Raw genomic sequence first — 18401 nt, 5'->3', positions numbered from 1 at the left:
TGCTAGAAATTCTTCTTTATAAGGTGGGATTTTATTATATTTTAAGTTTTGCTTATTTTTTCATTAACAATACCTTTTGTTTCAGTATTAATATTTTTTATATTACCATTTTAAAATTATTTCATAGTATTTCATAATGCATTCTATTATATCTTCAAATTCAAGTGTAAACATCACATTATGTGGAAACATACTTGACTAGTCATCAGGGTAACAACTCTTCAGCAAATTGCATTTGCCAGAGATTTCTCTCAGCTATTTCTTTGAATTTGGAACCCTGAGCCAAGAGATTTCTCCCAACTATTTCCTTGAAGTTGGAACCCTGAGCCAAGAGATTTCTCTCAACTATTTCCTTGAAGTTGGAACCCTGAGCCAAGGCAATACTTAACTTTAAAGCTTTAACTATGCATTGCCAGAGAGCCCTCTGCGAAGGGTCCCTTCTTTAGGCCCCTGCTGTAAAGGTGAGCAGACTGTTGTTTCCCAGACCCCTGCTAGTCCTGGTGGTGTGTCACCCATCACAATGCTTGCCAAGAAATAGACTTAGGAAAATCAAAGCGCTATTGTTTTCCTTTGAATTTCTACAATTCCTAGTTAGGCTGAATTGTCAAAGAACACTGTTGTTGATACTTTCCTGTTTTTCTTTTGTCCATTTCTTGGTCTTGGTCTTACTATGAAGGTAGAGTTTTGTTTGCCCTTACTTCATGCAGTCGGCCCAAAAAGTGTCTCCCCAATATCATTACAGCAAAGACCTTTCTTGGGCAGGATCTTTGAGGTTGAAGAAAGAGATGGTTGAGAACAATCGTCTCTACTTGGGTGCAATGATGGTGAAATTCTTCTGAGGATGCTATCCACCAGTAAATCCAGAAAACCTCCTTTGGCTGCAGGTCACTGTCTTTTCTCTATCTGAGCATTTTAGAAAGATTCAGGTTCCATTTGGGTTAGATTATGATCTGAGTAATGCTTCCAGTATAATTCAATGAGATATCTTTTATTCTCTTTCCCCAAAGTTTTCCAATGAGGTGAGGTAAGAAGGATTATAAGGTGGTGACCCAGGTGTGTTCATTACAATGGTTTATGTCAACTATTACAACAGGCAGAACATGAAACTCCAGCAGCTTAACATAGTGAAGGTTTGTGGAAATCTAGAGGATTGGTTGGTCCATTTGCAAGCATGTCATTAGTCAGAACTGTTCACATGCCCCACCCTTCAAGTCGGCGTGGGAAATTGATGTGCATATGGGTATTTAATAAGCATCCAATCTCTGCCACTAGAGGGCAGAGTTTCCTCATTTAAGCATTTCATGCTCATCTATTGGCTTAATGTACATGGGCTGCAGGTGTGATTTAGCCACTGTTTATTTTAACATTGCACTAATACTATTAGTCCCATGAGTATTTATGCTCACAGAATTTTATGTTTACTTCACAACCACCATCATCAGAACATCAATAGTACCATCAATGCCATGATGATGACCATATATTCCGTTCTTACCATAGGCCAGTCTTGGTGCTAAGTACTTTACTTGTGTTAGTTCCTGTAATTATCAAGTGCTTGAGGTAGACATTACTATTGTGATTTTTGTTACAGATATGAAATACTGCAGTTCAAATAGGTAAATAGTGTCTCACTCTAGAGTTGGTATTCTTAGACACTCATCTATATGTGTGTGTTGTATGTGAGTGTCTCTGGAATGCTAATCACAGATAAAAAGGACTTCAAATAATAGAAGTTTGTCCTTTCCTACATCAAGAGACCAGAAGCCCTAAATCAAGGCATTGACAGGGTTAAGGCCTTCCTTTGTGGGAGAATCTGTGCAGTGCTGTTCTTAGCTTATAGTGGTTGCCATCAACTCTTGACTTCCTCCTCACCTTGTGAACATACCACTCCAGGCTGCCTCCATCCTCATATTACCTTTCTCTTTGGGCTTTAGGCATCACTTTTTATTGTTGTTGGTTTGTTTATTTGTTTTGTTTTTTCTCCTCTTGAATGTGAGTGATTAGATTTAGGGCTCATGTTAAACAGGTATGATCTTATTCAAGCTTTACTTTGATTATGAACCCATGATAATTTTTTTTATTTTGTATTGTTCCCTCAAAGAGTTCTCGTCTCCCCATTAAACTCCATGAGTACAACCTTTGAATGTACTAACACCATTCAGTTTCCTTGTCTGTGGACATTTAGGCTGGATAGGGACTACAGCTAGTCCTTTGCAAGATATCTCACCAAGCCATCCCTTTTCTCTGGACTGACTGAGGTACCTGGCTCAATGAACTGAGCAGCCACTGGAATTATGTTCCTGGTGACCCAACGCCTGTACCTCCTACATAGGGTACAGTTTATACAACATTTATTCATTAGGCCCAGAGCTGTGACTGGAACTTGTGGTAGGCTTGCTATTTGTTTTAGAATATTTAAGAGTTTTTCAAACCAGCGAATACATTTTGTATTCAATCCTTGGCTCTAGGGATCTTCCTCCTCCAATGTCTTATTCATACAGTGGAAAAACTTAATTATACTAGTCCACCTTATTATTCTGCTTATTCATTTATAAATTCAGTTGAAATCTATTGTTTTTCAGGCCTGGAATTTTGTGGTAAACTTTGTAGTGAAGCGGTTTGTAGTGGGAGTGGTCTCTGGTTTTGCTCATTCTCTTGATTGTCTTGCACTAATCTGAAGAGAGTTCTGTGTCCTTCCTTACAGCTAGGTGTGACAGCACCCTGGTTTTTAAAGTGTTTATCATCAGGAACACATCCATCCTTTTATGTCTTCATTAAGCTCCTTCTGAGAAACTAAGTCTTTCCTCTACTCTTTGGAACTTGGCTTTGGAAAATATTAGTTTGAACAGATAAAGTGAATTGTACCCATGACCTTTTAAAATTAATGTGACCAGGTCTCTGTATGTGTTTATCAATATTCACTACTACCATAGTACCTTAGATGTTGTGACATGCCCAACATTTTAATTGCACACATTTCAAAGGGAAGAGAAGGAAATATATTTTCTGTTTTTTTGCAGTTCAAATAACATTTTGTGTACTTATTTGCAAGTGAGCAATTGATTTTTCTAAGCCCTAAAGTAGATGAAATAAATAAATTAAATCTGTAGTCTAATCAGGAGAAGTCCTTAGCATTTGATTTCCTCATAGACATTATTAGTATGTGTAATTGTGATTTCCTTGGTGTGGAAAACACACCCAAATGTGAGTTCCTTGGGAATTTGTAACAATAGCAGTTACACTTTGGGCTTCCAAGGACTTGACATTGGTGGACTGCATTGTCCAGTGGCTCCTCCTTTTTGCTCAGGCTCTTCTGCTCTGGCCCCTAACCACCAACCCATTTTCTGAATACATCTTTTCACATTTATAGCCTTTCAGGCACTATTTTCTTTACGTCTTCTCTCCCCAGTCCTTGACCACACTTCAGCTCAGCTTTGATGACAAGTTCATACATTTCATCCTTTCTGAAGCATTTCCCAAGGCGAGATGATGCCCCTCTTTTGAATGAGCCAAGGAATGAACAGAGGGGAAAGAACCAGTGTTTCACAGTGGGGACCTGGGTTCACAGTCCTGCTTCTGGATGTGTGACTGTGAACTTGGCCAGGCTGCCTTGTCACTCGGAGACTTAATTTACTAATTTTAAAATGATGATATTGTTTCTGACTAAGGATGTATTTGAAGTTTCTTGCCTAGAACATAGGAGATCACAGTCAACATTGAGAGCATTGTTCTGTGTGTTTTCTTCAGTTGTATAGTGATAGAATCTGGCTTACCTCATTGTGAGCAGTTCAAATGTCAATATTTTGGATGAGAAACCATGAGCCTGCTGTGACCATCACCAATTTATTTCTTCCAAATCCAACAAATAAAATGTTAAAACAGCAAAATCCACCTAATAGGGAAATGGTGGATTTGAATTTATTTTGTGTTTTAAGAGAAGATGGAAACTGAGAGGAGGGACATATGGAGGGAGAGAGAGGGGAAGAAAGAGAGGAGAGAGGAGAGGGGTGGGTGGCAAGGGAGATGAAGGGAGAGATCAGGGCACGCTTTCCTCAAACACAGAAGCTTGAAGTGGCTTCTAGAGGGTGAGCTTAGGGTGTTTTCAGTGTCTACACTTTGGCACAGTGGTTAGTAAACATCTTGGGGACAGAATTATCCTTATAGACTGATGATTTGTCCAGAAACTTATTGTATTTAGTAAGTTTTGGAACTACTTGGGAGTCTGAGGCAGAAAGATCTCAAGTTATTATTATTATTATTTAATGAAGAAGTTTAGTTTGGAGCCACTAGTACGATAATCTCCGCGTAGCTATAATCAGCTTTGATATAAATGGCAATATTCTGCCACTCTCGATTGTGTTTGTTCTACCAGAATATTTTATAGCCAACAGCAGATAGCTTATATTGCATTCATAAATATTTCAGTGTACATCTCTATTCAGCAAAGGCATTGGTTTTAGAAAAATAGGTAACTACAACTCAGTATGCCTAGGTTTTTGGATGTAGTGAATGGTTCAAGAGACACTGAGACAGATAACTAGGGAATGAGGAGTTTATTGGAAAGGTTATCGATGTCATGGACAGACAGAGATGCAGCAACATGGCAGACTCAGAGGATAGGCCAGGGCCCAGCATGGGAGCATCTCTGAAGAGAATCATTGCCCATGTGCCACAGCATAGAGCCTCCTTCTACAGCTCTCTTGGGTTCACAGCCAGATCTGAATTCAGTCTCTCAGATTCCCTGGCAGGAGGTGGGAAAGGGATGGGGAACAGGATGTGGTCACCCTTGATATAAAGTCACTTCAGGGTGAAATGTCCAGCTCAGACCCCCAGACACTGTCCCTGAGGGTAGATGTCAGTAACTGAAAAGGGGGGAGCTATGAAGGTAGCAGCTAGATTCTAGCACCACATTCTTGCACTCATAACAAAAATAATTTCTTAAAAGGGTTTAATAGTCAGTCTGCATTGGATAAAGTTTTGAAATTTATGTGCTTGCTTAATTAGTGTGCATGTGTGTGTGTGTTTGTGTGTAGTTTAGGGCCGTGTACATACTATATTGATAGCCCAATAAAGTTTTTTTCCCTATCTGTTTTGTTTAAGTCGGGATACAAAAACAGTATATGGACTGTATTTGTGACTATGTGTATTGTTTAATATTTTTACTATGTGACAATTCTGTTTCTGTGCTATTTACTACCCAAATAATTGTAAAGCCAACTACTACTATACAACTATTATTATATACACATATTACATTCTATATACTATTTTACACATACACACACACACAGACAGAGACAGAAACAGAGAGAGAGACAGACAGACAGAGACAGAGACAGAGACAGAGACAGAGACAGAGACAGAGACAGATTTGTGTATGTGTGGTGAAAGAGCTGGCCTCATTGGCTTGCCCTCTCATAAAGCATCACTGGGCTTATGCTGTCTGGAGACTTTCAGCTCCTGCAGACTCTCCCAGTTCTTTGTAACCCACTCCAGGCCCCATTGTACCAACCAGAACAACTTTCCTTGTGTTGCTGGCCCAGTGCATCAAGCTTCAAGCCATCATCCCTAACCTACCTCCATCAGGCAATGAGAATGGAAGACTTTAGGTAGATCTCAAAGTCCTAAAACATCCTGAAACTTTGAATAAATGTTTAGTTTTGTGTACTATTTTCACTTAGGTAGTGATATAAACTAAATGTTTAAATTTTTCCCAGCATAGGATTGAATCCTCAAGAGTTTAAAAACTCTGATATTAACCTGAGACTCGATGAATCGACATTTCTCTTGACTGGAGAATTTTGGTTCATCTGCTTTTCTGCCTTGCATCCAGCAGACATCTGTATTGGTTAACTTTCCTTATCACTTTGACAAGATGGTCAAAGGGCAGAACTTCAGGAATGATTTAGTTTGCTCACAGTTTGTCAGAGTACAGTCCATCGTGTCATGGAAGTCACAGCACAGTGGATAGCAGTGGACAGCTGTGGCCTCATTTCATGGTGGAGCAGGAGTGGAGGGCTTCAAGTGAGGTGCCTACAGCCCTACATCTGTGAGCTAAGCCCCATTTTCCAAAGAGTTCTATACTTTCCCAGGACAGTGCTATCAGTTAGGGACTAAGTTTTTAAACACATGACTCGGGGAAAAATTTTACATCCAAACAACAGCAACAGTTTCTTTCATCGGTGGGAAGGTTTGATTTATGAGGGCTTCCAGACAAGCTGTCACAGGACATTTGTCTTCTAGGACATATAGGCCATCATTTTGCTTCTCTGTGTCACCTATGCAGATGGAGGCAAACAGCCTACCAGCACTGTGAAGTAAAGTGGCAGATCTGTAATTAGTTTGTAAATTGTATGGATCTATTATTTAAACAAGGTACTACTATGCATAAGGACATGCTGAATTATGCATAACATCCTCTCTTATGCCTTAATGCACTTACTCTGCTGTTCCTAGCTCTTTAATGCCCTTCAAATTAATTGCTTGTCATCTGTGGTCTGAAAAGCCTTTGCGCCTCTTCCTTTATATCATTTGTCATACCATATTAAGGCCATTTGTTCACATCTCTGTCTTCTGTAAGATACTGAGAGAAACCCCCATTTATTCCATGCTTGGCATACTGCTAATGCTCAGTGAGTGTCTACTGAATTGGGTTGGGTTGATTTGAATAATTATTATCTTTGTGTCTGTCTTGAAGGGCAAAGTCTATGTCTATCCAGTTGTTTGGACTATCCTCTGGTAACTGACCGCCCTTGGAACTTGTTAAAAGCTTTTCTGAAGATAATGGTGATGAAATATTCATGAAAATAGAGTTCTGTATTTTTTAAAGTAGATGATCATAATTCTTAGGTACATTATTTGCAATTTTATCTGATCAACAGTGAAGAAATCTGAATGTAGGATGCTTAGAATTGAAGACACTTTTATGTCCTTCATTGGTGCAGGAGGTAGTGGGCCAGTCTCACAAAATACTTTGATTTGCTGGCAAAGACTTCAGCCTTTGAGGGAAGACGTTGCCTTTAGGCCCACACCTTGGGCTCTCCTGATTAACTTAGAGCTCTCGTCTGTCTCTTTTACAGCTGGTTTGCCATCCACCCTGTCAGCATGAACAACAGCAACCACTTTGTAAACAGTGACAATATGGGTTACGCAGCTTACCTCTTCGAGCAAGAGAAGAACAGAGGCTTTCTACCTGGACAGGTGAGAATTAGTGTCACTGAAATCTTCATCTTGATTGACCTCATGAATAGGCTGGAATAGAAAGAATTTACTGGTCTGGAGAAAGGGCTCAGTTGTTGAGAGTATTTGCTGCTCTTCTAGAGGACAGGGCTTGGTTCCCGGCACCCATATCAGGAGCCTCAACTACCTACGACTTCAGTTTCAGGAGATCTGACCACTCTTCTGGCCTCTGTGTGAAATTTTCACATGCCTGCATGTACACACACACACACACACACACACACACACACACACACACACACACACACACACACACAAGAAATCTCCATCTGTCTATTTATCTATCTTCTCCCAGTATGGAAAGAAATACTTCAAATAATAAAGGAATCATTTGTTCTTGGTAGCAGATGTTTCTAATATTGATGGCTTCATAAATTTACAACCAATTATGTAAGAAAGATCAGCTCTCTACTTTTGTAGCCTGTAATAGTCTTTGATCAAGCTGGTAATATGATTCACTGCGCTGACGCTGACTTTAATTCTTAGTGCTCTAAGAGTACTGTGCACCTTCCTAGTGGTGTAGAATCATGAAGGGAGACAGACAACTAGATCTGTTGATTGATTCAGCTTTTCCTAGAGAAAACATTCTTTCCAAGGACCTTATTTTTCCAATAAAATCTAAGGGGCTAGGGAGATGCCTCAGCAGTTAAGAGCACTGGCTGCGTTTCCAGAGGAACCAAGCTCAATTCCTAGAACCCACATGGCAGCTCACAGCTGTCTGTAACTCCAGTCTCAGGGAATCCAACCTCATCTTTCGGCCTCCATAGGCACTAACTAGCATGCACATGGTGCATGAACATACATGCAGGCAAAACACCCATACACATTGAAAAAACAGTCTAAGCCAGAAGAAACCCTAATCCATGACACCCGTGAGCCTGAAACTCATCTCATAATGAGATCTGAAATCAGGAAGCCAATTGACTTACTACTGGAACCTCTTAAGCTCTGGGTAATTAATGATACAGAGAGACAAGGGAGGAGAGAAACTGCTCTGCTTGGCCACTGGATGCAAGCACTTGATGTAGAAGAATAAGGATGATGAGAGGCCAAGGCCATGGTGGAGAATGAAGGATCCATTATATAGATAGTGACCTCATATTTAAAACAGTCTGATCTTTTTGCTCCTTTTTAGACAAAACTCTATTTTTCTCTTTTTTAGCTTGCACTGATTTTTTGCCTTATTTTCTCCTTCTTTCCTCCCTGCTCCCATCCCTTCTTCCCTCCCTTTCTTTCTTCCTCCCATTCATCCCTTCCCCTCACCATTTTTTTTCTGTTTTTAAGAAGGCCTTGCTATGTAGTCTAGGCTAACCTTGCATTTATGACCTCCCATCTTTAGCCTCCCAACTTCCAGGATTCCGAGTGTGCACTAGCATGCAATTTGGGGAAGAGGTTCTCCTTTATACGTAAAAAAGGCCTTCAATCCATGTCTTTCTCTAAAAAAACTGGAGATGTTTATTGGGAAATGGTGGATGAGGTGGGTCCAGACTGATGCCTGGTCTGTCTCTAATCTGGTTGAGGAAAGGAGGGGCTCACAGGGGTCCAGCCTAGGTAGTGACTGTCAAGGGCAAGGAGACTTGTGGGTGCAGGCAAAGCACCAGACACTGGATGGATGGCTCCACACTTGGTCACTTAATGTACTTTGCATTTCTTGTCAAATTGTTGGTGTTAGAGGCAAATATGCCTTTGAAGGACTCATTTGAAAACTTTTGTTGATAATTGGATTATTTTCAGTAATAATAATATTGATCACAACATGAGCCTTTTCAGAAAATAAAAAAATTCAGAAAATATAAAATAAAATAAAAAATAAATACAATAAAATAAATTTTGTTCAGGAAAAAAAATAAAAAGTTCTCAGAATATTGTTTATCTTTTTGTGTCTGTACATGAATTTGTTTGAAGGCTGGGGAGATAGTTAAGTTAGCAAAATGCTTCCTGTACCTGAGTTGAATACCCAGCATTCAAGCCAAAATTTGGGCATGCTTGTAATCTCAGTTTTGGAGAGGCAATGACAGGTAGATCTCCAGAGCTCACTGGCCAGCCAGCATTGCCTAATCAGCAAATGGCCAGTTTGTGAGAGATTGTGCCTCACAAACAAACAACACATGAACGAGGAGAGGCTTCTGAGGAATGACACCTGAGTTTGACCTCTGCGCTTTTCCACACGTGTGTTCATACAGGGGTTTATGAGTGGACTGAGTCTTTGTGTTTTTAATGGAAGTCATTATTAAAGGTAATGGTGCATTTATTTTGGCAGGGACCATTTGTAGCAGGCTTTGCTTCATCAAATCTTGGAGATGTGTCCCCAAACACCTTTGGTCCGCATTGCGCCAACACGGGAGAGTCTTGCGACAATGAAAAAAGCACCTGTCCCATCGGCGGGGTAGGTAGGAAGGGCACACTCACTTCGTGTGTGAATATTCATCAGTAATATACGAATGTGTTGTTTTCAAGTACACACTGCCCTGCTGGTCTCTACTCTCCACTCTTCTCTGAAGCATTTGCCCAACTTCTCTGAGTTTTAAGTGGGTTATCCCAGTTTTCCATTGTGATGTCAAATGCAGAGGGTGCGTCTTCTTCCTTTCACCTGTGCAGCTTAAAGCATTTTACCTTGTCATATTTGAGTTTTCAAATTTGTACCCAAAACTACCTGTATGGCATTTCTTACAGATTGTCAACCTGAGGTTTTTTTTTTCTTCTTTTTAATAGATTTTCTTTTTCTCCTCTTTAAAATTCAAAATTGGCTTCCTATAAAACATCAAATAACATGGATGCACACAGTAGTAAAAACTGAAAGTCCTTATGGGTAGTGATTGAATGTGAATGTCCCCTTAGGCTCATATGTTTGAATGTTTGGTCCCCAGTTGGTGGAACTATGTGGGAAGGATTAGTGGGTGTGGCTCTGGAGGTTTGTCCCTGGGGTGGGATTAAGACGTGAGCTCCCAACTGCTGTTCCAGCCACCTACGTTTGTGCTCTCATTCCACCACCATAACTCTTACATAAACTGTGAACTCAAACTCCTTTCTAAGCTGCCTCGGTCTTGGTGTTCTACCACAGCAATAGGAAAGTAACTAAGACACCAGGTACCACTTACTTCTTTAGCCTCAGTGATTGTTATTCACACTCTTCCCCACTGTTTGCGCAGGCATTCATAAACAGTTTTTATGATTTATTTGTGGATTCCAGGGCATAAGTTTTCCACGTAATTCCCTTTAGAAATTGTTCCATATCTATATCTATGTGGTAAGTTTGAAGGTTGGCCATTCAGATTATATTATCATTTATTTACCTGTTTTCCTAGAGTTCATTTCAGTCTGTTTCAGCTCTCACACAGCAGCAGGCGCTGGCATCCTGGTTCTTATTCTTTGTGAAGTACCCCCTTCATGCTGTTATTTTTGTTATGCTGTGTTTTTGCCCTTCAGCCTACTCAGTGAGCAATGTGGATTAATAGTTATATTGTATGTATGGCATTCTTTTTAGCTGCAAAATTCTTTTTATCCATTTGCTTACTTGTCCCACAATTTTGCCATACATTTTAAGATTACTTATTAAAGTCCACAATTCATAAATGAAATGGTTAAATAAATTATACTCACCTGCAATAGACTATTATGTAGTAATTTATCAAATGTTGGAATACTGGATAATGTGGGGAAAGATTATACAACGTGGAGTAATAAATTGGATTCAATATTGCATATTCATTATAATAGCAATTTTTCAAAATGAATGTTATAGTAAAATAAAGGGTGTCACATCTTTAGTTGTTGACTTTTCTGTTGATGTTGCTCTGGCTAGCTTTCATTTTCCTGTTTTCCTACAATGAGCATACTTTACTTTTATAATTAGAAAAATCACAAGAAGACTCTCATTCTTCCTTAATTCTGTTACTTTCTGATTATGATTTTTTGACTTCCCTCATTCCAAGCAATCTCGTAGACAGCGTTTGCTCTCTGTATCATCACACACACTGGCACATCAATGACATCTATGCGGGACTGCACTTCCATACACTTCTGTGATGTGTTTCCTTATTTCCAACAAACATGCTCTAAGCCATACCTAAAGTAACATTCTTATGCTCAATTCTAAGTACCGTTATTTAGGTAACCCATTCTTTACCTCTGTATTTTGCTTTTCTCCTCTCTTCTTTTCCTTCCTGTAAGCATGCTTGATCACTGACCTCATACACATCTGCACAGGTACAGGACATACTTTAAAATTTTCTGTTAAAGAGAGAACACACCTAATGAGTGCTACTCATGTCCTATCTACCCTCTCAGTGGCTTTTCCACCCACCTATGTGTAAGCGACTATTGTCCCAACCTTCATTTAAGTCAAATATATTACTCTCGGATTTCTTGACGGTATAATATGCAAAGAGCTTGCTCTAGATTAAATTTCCATTTTATTATTAATGAAATTGAACATGTTCTCATGTTGAATGTCCATTCACACACACACACACACACACACACACACACACACACGAGAGAGAGAGAGAGAGAGAGAGAGAGAGAGAGAGAGAGAGAGAGAGAGAATATGAACTACCCCTTATATCTGTAATCCATGATATATGCATTATGATGCTTTTTATTGCAAATAAGAGAAATGACAACTCAGCATGGATAAATCAAGGTTTCTTTTTTTTCTTTTTTTTTTTTTTTTTGTTTTTTCGAGACAGGGTTTCTCTGTGTACCTTTGCACCTTTCCTGGAGCTCACTTGGTAGCCCAGGCTGGCCTTGAACTCACAGAGATCCGCCTGGCTCTGCCTCCCGAGTGCTGGGATTAAAGGCGTGTGCCACCAACGCCCGGCTCAAGGGGTATTAATAAGGACATTCTCTTCCTTTTATTTTTCGAATTTAGATGAAATACTTGGACAAGTTTATATTACAGTAATTTGTTAATCTGCATAATGATGTTAGGATAATATGCACACCCACCTCTTCAAGCATAGTTTTTGTATGTTTGGAATTTTGTAACTTTCTTATTATTTTAAATACATTGATGTCAACGGTTGTTGCCCTGCTGTGCTACAGAAACCCTGAACGAATTCTGTCTAGCATTGTTTTGCTGCTCTTACCTAACTTCTCTCTGCCCACTTCCTCTCTACCCTTCCCAGTCTCTATTGACTACTATTCTACCCCATTCTTTTATGAGATCAACTTTTTAGCTTTTAGAAGTGAGTGAGAGTATGTGGTGTTTGCTTTTGTGTGTCTGGGTCATTTCACTGAACAGAAGACTTCCAGTTCCATGCATACTGTTGCAAATGAAGGGATTCCACCCCTTTTCATAGTCAAGAAGCATTCTATTGTGTATGCACACCAGTTGTCTGTTGATGGACACTGTGGTTGATGTTAGCTGTTATGAATAGTGTTAGAGCAAGCAAAGATGTGTAAAAAATGGGTATAATGAGTTCATCTCCTTCACATGGGTAAAAGTAGTATGCCCTTCCCTATGGAAAATCTTTAAGTCCCTAATACATTAATTCTTAAAATATTTGTCATAAATAGTACAAAAGTTCCTTGGTCTGTCAATTCTCTATCAGCTTTATTTATATTGTCACTCCTATATAGATCTTTAAAATGTTTAGGGTGTCAAATTTTCTAAGCCTGTGTTTTTTATTGTTTTAAGTCTTTTTTATTTCTCAGACTGTAACATTTATTCATTTGTACTTTCTTTCCCTATGTTCTTTGTGACATTCACCATATTTAAGTTTTTAGTCAATCTTGAGCTTTCCTGATCTAGGAAACTGGATGTATAGCTGGAGTTTTTCATTTTCTTCCCAGGAGGATGGCTAATTGTTCTAATGTAACCTAAATGAGTCTCTGTGTAAGACAGTCAGAGTGAGAGTCCCAGGCACGCATGAGGAAATAAAGAGGCAGTGACAGAGGGTAAGGCCTGCCTTCCTTCCAGTCGCAGCTCAGAGTCATCTCCTTGTGTAACATACATCAAATCTCTCAACCAAGCCAAAACTCTGCTTCCTAATTTCAAAAGGAAGTGACTGGAATAGATGCATTCTGAAAACATTCTCTGCTTCAAAGGCATGCATGATTATGTTTGCCCTAGCCTGTAAACTGAGAAAATGTTTCAAGAGTAAAGCTAGGATTGGCTTAGCAAACGTATTTGGTTAGATTCCGTTGTAATTTTACAGTTCTTAAAGCCATCGCTCATCACACTAAAGATCATATTGTCTCATTTTGCTCCAGCCTAGCATGTGCATGGCCAGCGGACCTGGGAAAGATATGATTAACAGCACACAAATTATAGGACGGATCATCTACCAGAGAGCCAAGGTAGGCACGAGCCCAATGCTTTCCATCTCTGCTTTGTGTTGTTCTTTAAAACCCACAGGCATCATTTAATAGGAAGTCCATAATTGCGAGGAACGCCACAAAAGCTCAGGCGGGCCAGGAAGTCTGAAAGACTTGGGTTTGTGAGGTTGCCCTTGGGAGCCATGCAGGACTCTGTCTCATCCGGTCAGACTTCCTAGTGCATTTAAAACTAAGCATGCAGGAAAAGATTCTATTTTAGGATGTTAGAAAGCCTGAGTGTGCAGCTCCAACTGAGGAGACAGATAGACTGTAAAGTGTTCAGTTAATGTGGCCTCACACAGGACTAGCCTGATGTAGGTTTTCCGAAATCTCTTAAGTCATTGCCTGGCTAAAGGCACCTGACCTCTTCTGAACTTAGCCTTCAGTGACTAAGCTGAGCTGAACATCTCTGACATCATGAATTCCTATTTATTTGTATGCTTCTTTGAAAAGACAAAGGTCACATCACCTTTCTCCTTGTGTGGAAGGCAGAATCTGGTTTGCAATGGGATTGCTTTGAATGACTCCACCTTCCTTCTGCTCCTAAAATTGTTGTTTCATGTGTATGATGGATGGATGTATAGACGCGTGCTTTTATGTGTGAGGGTACATGGACGTGTGCAGGTGTACACATGAATGTGGAGGCCCAAGGTTGAGGTTGGGAATCTTGCTTAATTTCTCTCCACCTTGCTATTTGAGAGGGGGGGGTCTCTTATTGAACTTGGAACTTACTAAATGGTTAGACTGACTGGCCAGCAAGCCCCAGGGTCCCCTCTGTCTCTGTCTCCCTAGTACTGGGGTTCTAGAAATGTGCCTCTCTACCCTACTGGGGTTCTAGAAGTGTGCCTCTCTGCCCTCATATTTGTATGGCAGACACATTATGGACAGAGCCATCTCCCCAGTGATGTGCTAGATTTTGTCTTCCATGCTGTCCCGATTTTGGTATCTGCTTCTACAGAGTCCATTTCTGAGGGGAAATGATAAAGAGAAATGGCTTCTAACTGATATGTCCATGATAGTGTTAAATCCCCTTGTTTTCCTGGCTTACCATGTGTGTGTATGTGTGTGTATGTGTGTGTGTGTGTGTGTGTGTATGCACATGCACACATACACATCTACACCTACCTACTTGTGTTTCAATAGATAATTCCTTCTAGAATGTTTCAGAAGCAAGTAAAAAGAACAAAAATGCCTTTCAAAAATAGCAGACATAAAATCTATAACCACAGGCAGAATAATTGCTGTAGTTTCTTTTTATTTACTGTGGTATTATCAGTGGATGATTCTAAATTAACAGATTCTTTTTAGAGTGTGCCTGGGACACACTTTGGTGTTAGAAATTTTGTTTCTGCCCTTGGCCTGCGAGCAGAGAGATTCTGGATTCTCTTCACAGCAAGGCACAGCTTCCCTGGTTGTCAGGGGAGGCAGGCTGCAGTTATGACCCCAGTTGCTTATCTTAAAAGGCCACACACAGCTGTCGTGGAGTGGCCTGGGCCACTGAAGTAGGATTTCCCTGTATCGTACGACACAGATGCAGAAGCACAAATGTCTCCAAAAGTATTAAACTTATATTACCATATGCTTGGAAAAACATCACTTGATTTTATAACCCCCCCCCCAAAATAAAACAACCAAGAATGCCAAAGACTAGCTGATGTGTAAGGGACACAGTGTCTTTGAGCCACTACCTGGCTCCTGTCCTTAGAAAACTCGGGGATCCTTTATACTAAGGGCACTTTATACTAAGTCTGACTGCTGACAGCCTGACATTCCAGCAAGTGTGAGTTGGAGCTTTATGTCATTCATGGTCTGTTTCATGTTAAGTTCTTTTTTGGGATGAATAGACACAGGTCGACATTCCTGGAGGTTTCAGGTTCTGGGAAGCACTGGGATTGATGAGAGGACTATGGGGTAGGACTATGGGGGTGAGGTAATTTTCAAGCAGTGAGTAGAAGAAAGGTGTCTCTGTGCAGAAGATGCTAGGTGTCTGTGTTAGTGTCTGTTTCTCGCCAGCTCTTTTCCTCGGGATGGTGAGCCTATGTGGGTTTTCTAGGAGCTGCATGACTCTGCCTCCCAGGAAGTGACTGGACCAGTGTTTGCAGCTCACCAGTGGGTGAACATGACAGATGTGACCGTCCTGCTCAATGACACGCATGCAGTGAGTATGACAGAGGCCGCTGACCTTGTTGCATGGGCAGAGCACACAGCCAGCCCATTGTTACTTACTGCTGAACTTCCGTTTCTCTGTTTTTGTTTTATGATGCTTTCTTCAGGTGAAGACGTGTAAACCCGCCCTGGGCTACAGTTTTGCGGCAGGCACAATTGACGGACCTGCGGGCCTCAATATTACACAGGGTGAGATGGAGGAGGATGGAATGCGTGCTTCCAGGTTCGGGGGCCTCGGGCTTCTGTTTCCTAATGAAGCTTACCTGTGGTCAGCGTGTTTATGATTCCCATTTCTAACTCAGGAGGCTTCAGGCTGGCCAAGCTTGAGTGTGACAGCTCAGATTCTCCAGGGATAGGTGTCCCTTGTCCTTTGGATTTGTTAATTCAAATAGAAGCAGAAACAAATTCTCATGGCATTTCAGTATATTGATCAACCTTGGTAATGCATTTAGTGTGTGTGTGTGTGTGTGTGTGTGTGTGTGTGTGTGTGTGTGTGTGTATGTATGTATGTGTGTGCGCGCGCGTACATATTAGTGTGTGTGTACACATTGGTGTGTGTGTCTGCACAGTGTGTGTTTGTAGAGATTAGAGGTGTTGAACCTCAGGTGCCTTTCACTCATTGCTAGAGACAGGGTCTCTCATAGGATTGGAAATTGCCACGTGGCCAGGCTGGCTAGCCCACCAGCTTTTAGCGACCCACCCATTTCTACCTCCTAGTCCCCCATTGCTGAGATTGCAAGTGTATACCAGTGCACCTGCCTTTTTATGTGGGTTCTGGGGATCCGAACTCAGATCTTCACACGTTGAAAGCACGCACTTTAGTCACGGAGCCATCTCCCTGACTCCAGGCTAGCCATTGCTTTAAGCAGTCAGGATTTCTTTGTAATGGCAGTGTGCAAAGAGCATCATGAAGAAAAAGAAAAAAGAAATTGTGAAAATGAGAGAAAATGTTTCCAATAGTACATCTGATATGGGGATTGTATGTAAAATATACTTTAGAAAACCTCTTAGAACTCAATAATAACAGTTGTCTATTGAGAAATAATTGACAAGCCATATAAGCCAGCCATTTAAAGTACATTTGATGGTTTTTAATATGTTGGCAGACATATAACCTTCCCAAAGTCTACTTTGGAATTTCCAACACTCCAGCAGAAAATCTGAATATGCTAGTTGTCACATCTCCTCTGCCACTGTATAAGCAACCAATAAGCCTCCTATTGCTGCATTTTGCTACCTTATATATTTCATATGAATGGGAACACACAATATCTGGATTTTTGTTGCATCTTTTGTATAGCACTATGCTGTTAAGGTACATGGAGGTATAGATGTGGAAACACTCCATTGCCTTCTATGGCTGAATTAATTCATGGTATCATTATACCAGATGTTATTTTCCAGTTGCTTAGTTGATGGATCTTGGGGTTGTTCCACTTTTTTGTACATTATGAATAATGATGCATGTGTACAAGTGTTTGTGTGGGCCTGTGTTTGGAGTTTTCTTCTTGGGTGTGTATCTAGAAGAGAGCTTGCTGGTTGGTCATAGGCTAACTGTGTCTTAACATCTGAAGCCCTATTACATGAGTTCCAAAATGGCTGTGTTGTTTAATGGCTGTGTCAGCAATGTGTCTGTTTAGTTTTTCCACATCCTGGTCAATATTTGTTATCTGGCATGCTGATTGTAGCCAGCATGTATGTTAAATGATGTCTCCTTGTGGTTTAGATTTGCATCTGCTTGATAATGTCAAATGTCTTTTTGTGTTTATTGGCCATCGTTTATATTTTTTGAGAGCTGTTTATTCATATACTTTTCCTTAAGTGTGGGTTTTTTTTACTGTAACTATTGAGTTATAAGGTTTTCTAAAATAGGTTTTTGTATACAAATCCCTCATCAGATAAATTATTTGAAAAAATGTCCCTCATTTGATAGGTTGTCTTTTCAATTTCTTGATTACATACATGCTTTGAGACACAGATGTCCAGATTAGTTTGCTTTTTGTGACTGGTGGCTCGCCATCACACCCATTCACCATTCGCCATCATGGAGGCTTACTCTGTAATTCTAAAAGTTTTACTATTTTAGCCCACATGCCAGACAGCTGGTATTACATTTTGAAGTTATCATTGTTAATTTTTAAAATGAGGAAAAGGTGATGCAGTTCACAAATATGTGGATTGTATAAAATTGTCTTTATTTATGACATAAATGAGCAGGTTAATATAAATAAAACTTTGAGAATACCACACAAAATGTATTCTATTATTCTTTTATAATTAAGGGCTATTATACTTTGTGACATGTAGAAAACATTTCCCCTTCTATTGTTCAGATTGTTGAAGCCATTGAATAACAACCTTAACAAAATACCTGAAATGTCTAAAATGATGTGTGCAATACTATCCAAATTATGACATCCTTAAGGGCTAGTCCAAGGGATCTTACTAACTATAACATTTCTAATAGGGACAACTGAAGGGGATCTATTTTGGGACACTATTCGGGATCAGCTCTTGGGCAGACCATCTGAAGAAATCATAGAATGCCATAAACCTAAGCCAATCCTACTTCACACTGGAGAGGTAAGGCATTTGATCATCATAATGGAGTCAGAATATTATACATTGTAGTTTCTGAACTATAAGATAATAAATGGTCAATGTCTACTGACGTGGGA

The 18401-nt window shown here is 40.1% G+C and overlaps 1 protein-coding gene across 2 annotated transcripts in view; it reads left to right on the top strand.

The window, feature by feature from the left end:
- The window catches only part of Asah2 (N-acylsphingosine amidohydrolase 2), a 120155-nt gene that overhangs the window by 63768 nt on the left and 37986 nt on the right, over positions 1-18401 (top strand). For both annotated transcript variants that reach the window (XM_042262647.2, XM_076562209.1), the window contains exons 9-14: positions 7080-7200; positions 9500-9625; positions 13453-13539; positions 15611-15715; positions 15831-15912; positions 18191-18306. In XM_042262647.2, coding sequence (XP_042118581.2) covers positions 7080-7200; positions 9500-9625; positions 13453-13539; positions 15611-15715; positions 15831-15912; positions 18191-18306 — 637 coding nt within the window. The remainder of the gene's footprint in view (positions 1-7079; positions 7201-9499; positions 9626-13452; positions 13540-15610; positions 15716-15830; positions 15913-18190; positions 18307-18401) is intronic.

Source organism: Peromyscus maniculatus, chromosome 1 (genome assembly GCF_049852395.1).
Source record: "Peromyscus maniculatus bairdii isolate BWxNUB_F1_BW_parent chromosome 1, HU_Pman_BW_mat_3.1, whole genome shotgun sequence".
NCBI classification, from domain to species: Eukaryota; Metazoa; Chordata; class Mammalia; order Rodentia; family Cricetidae; genus Peromyscus; species Peromyscus maniculatus.
The sequence above is the reverse complement of the archived record's forward strand: the minus strand, read 5'-3'. Positions and strand labels throughout refer to the sequence as shown.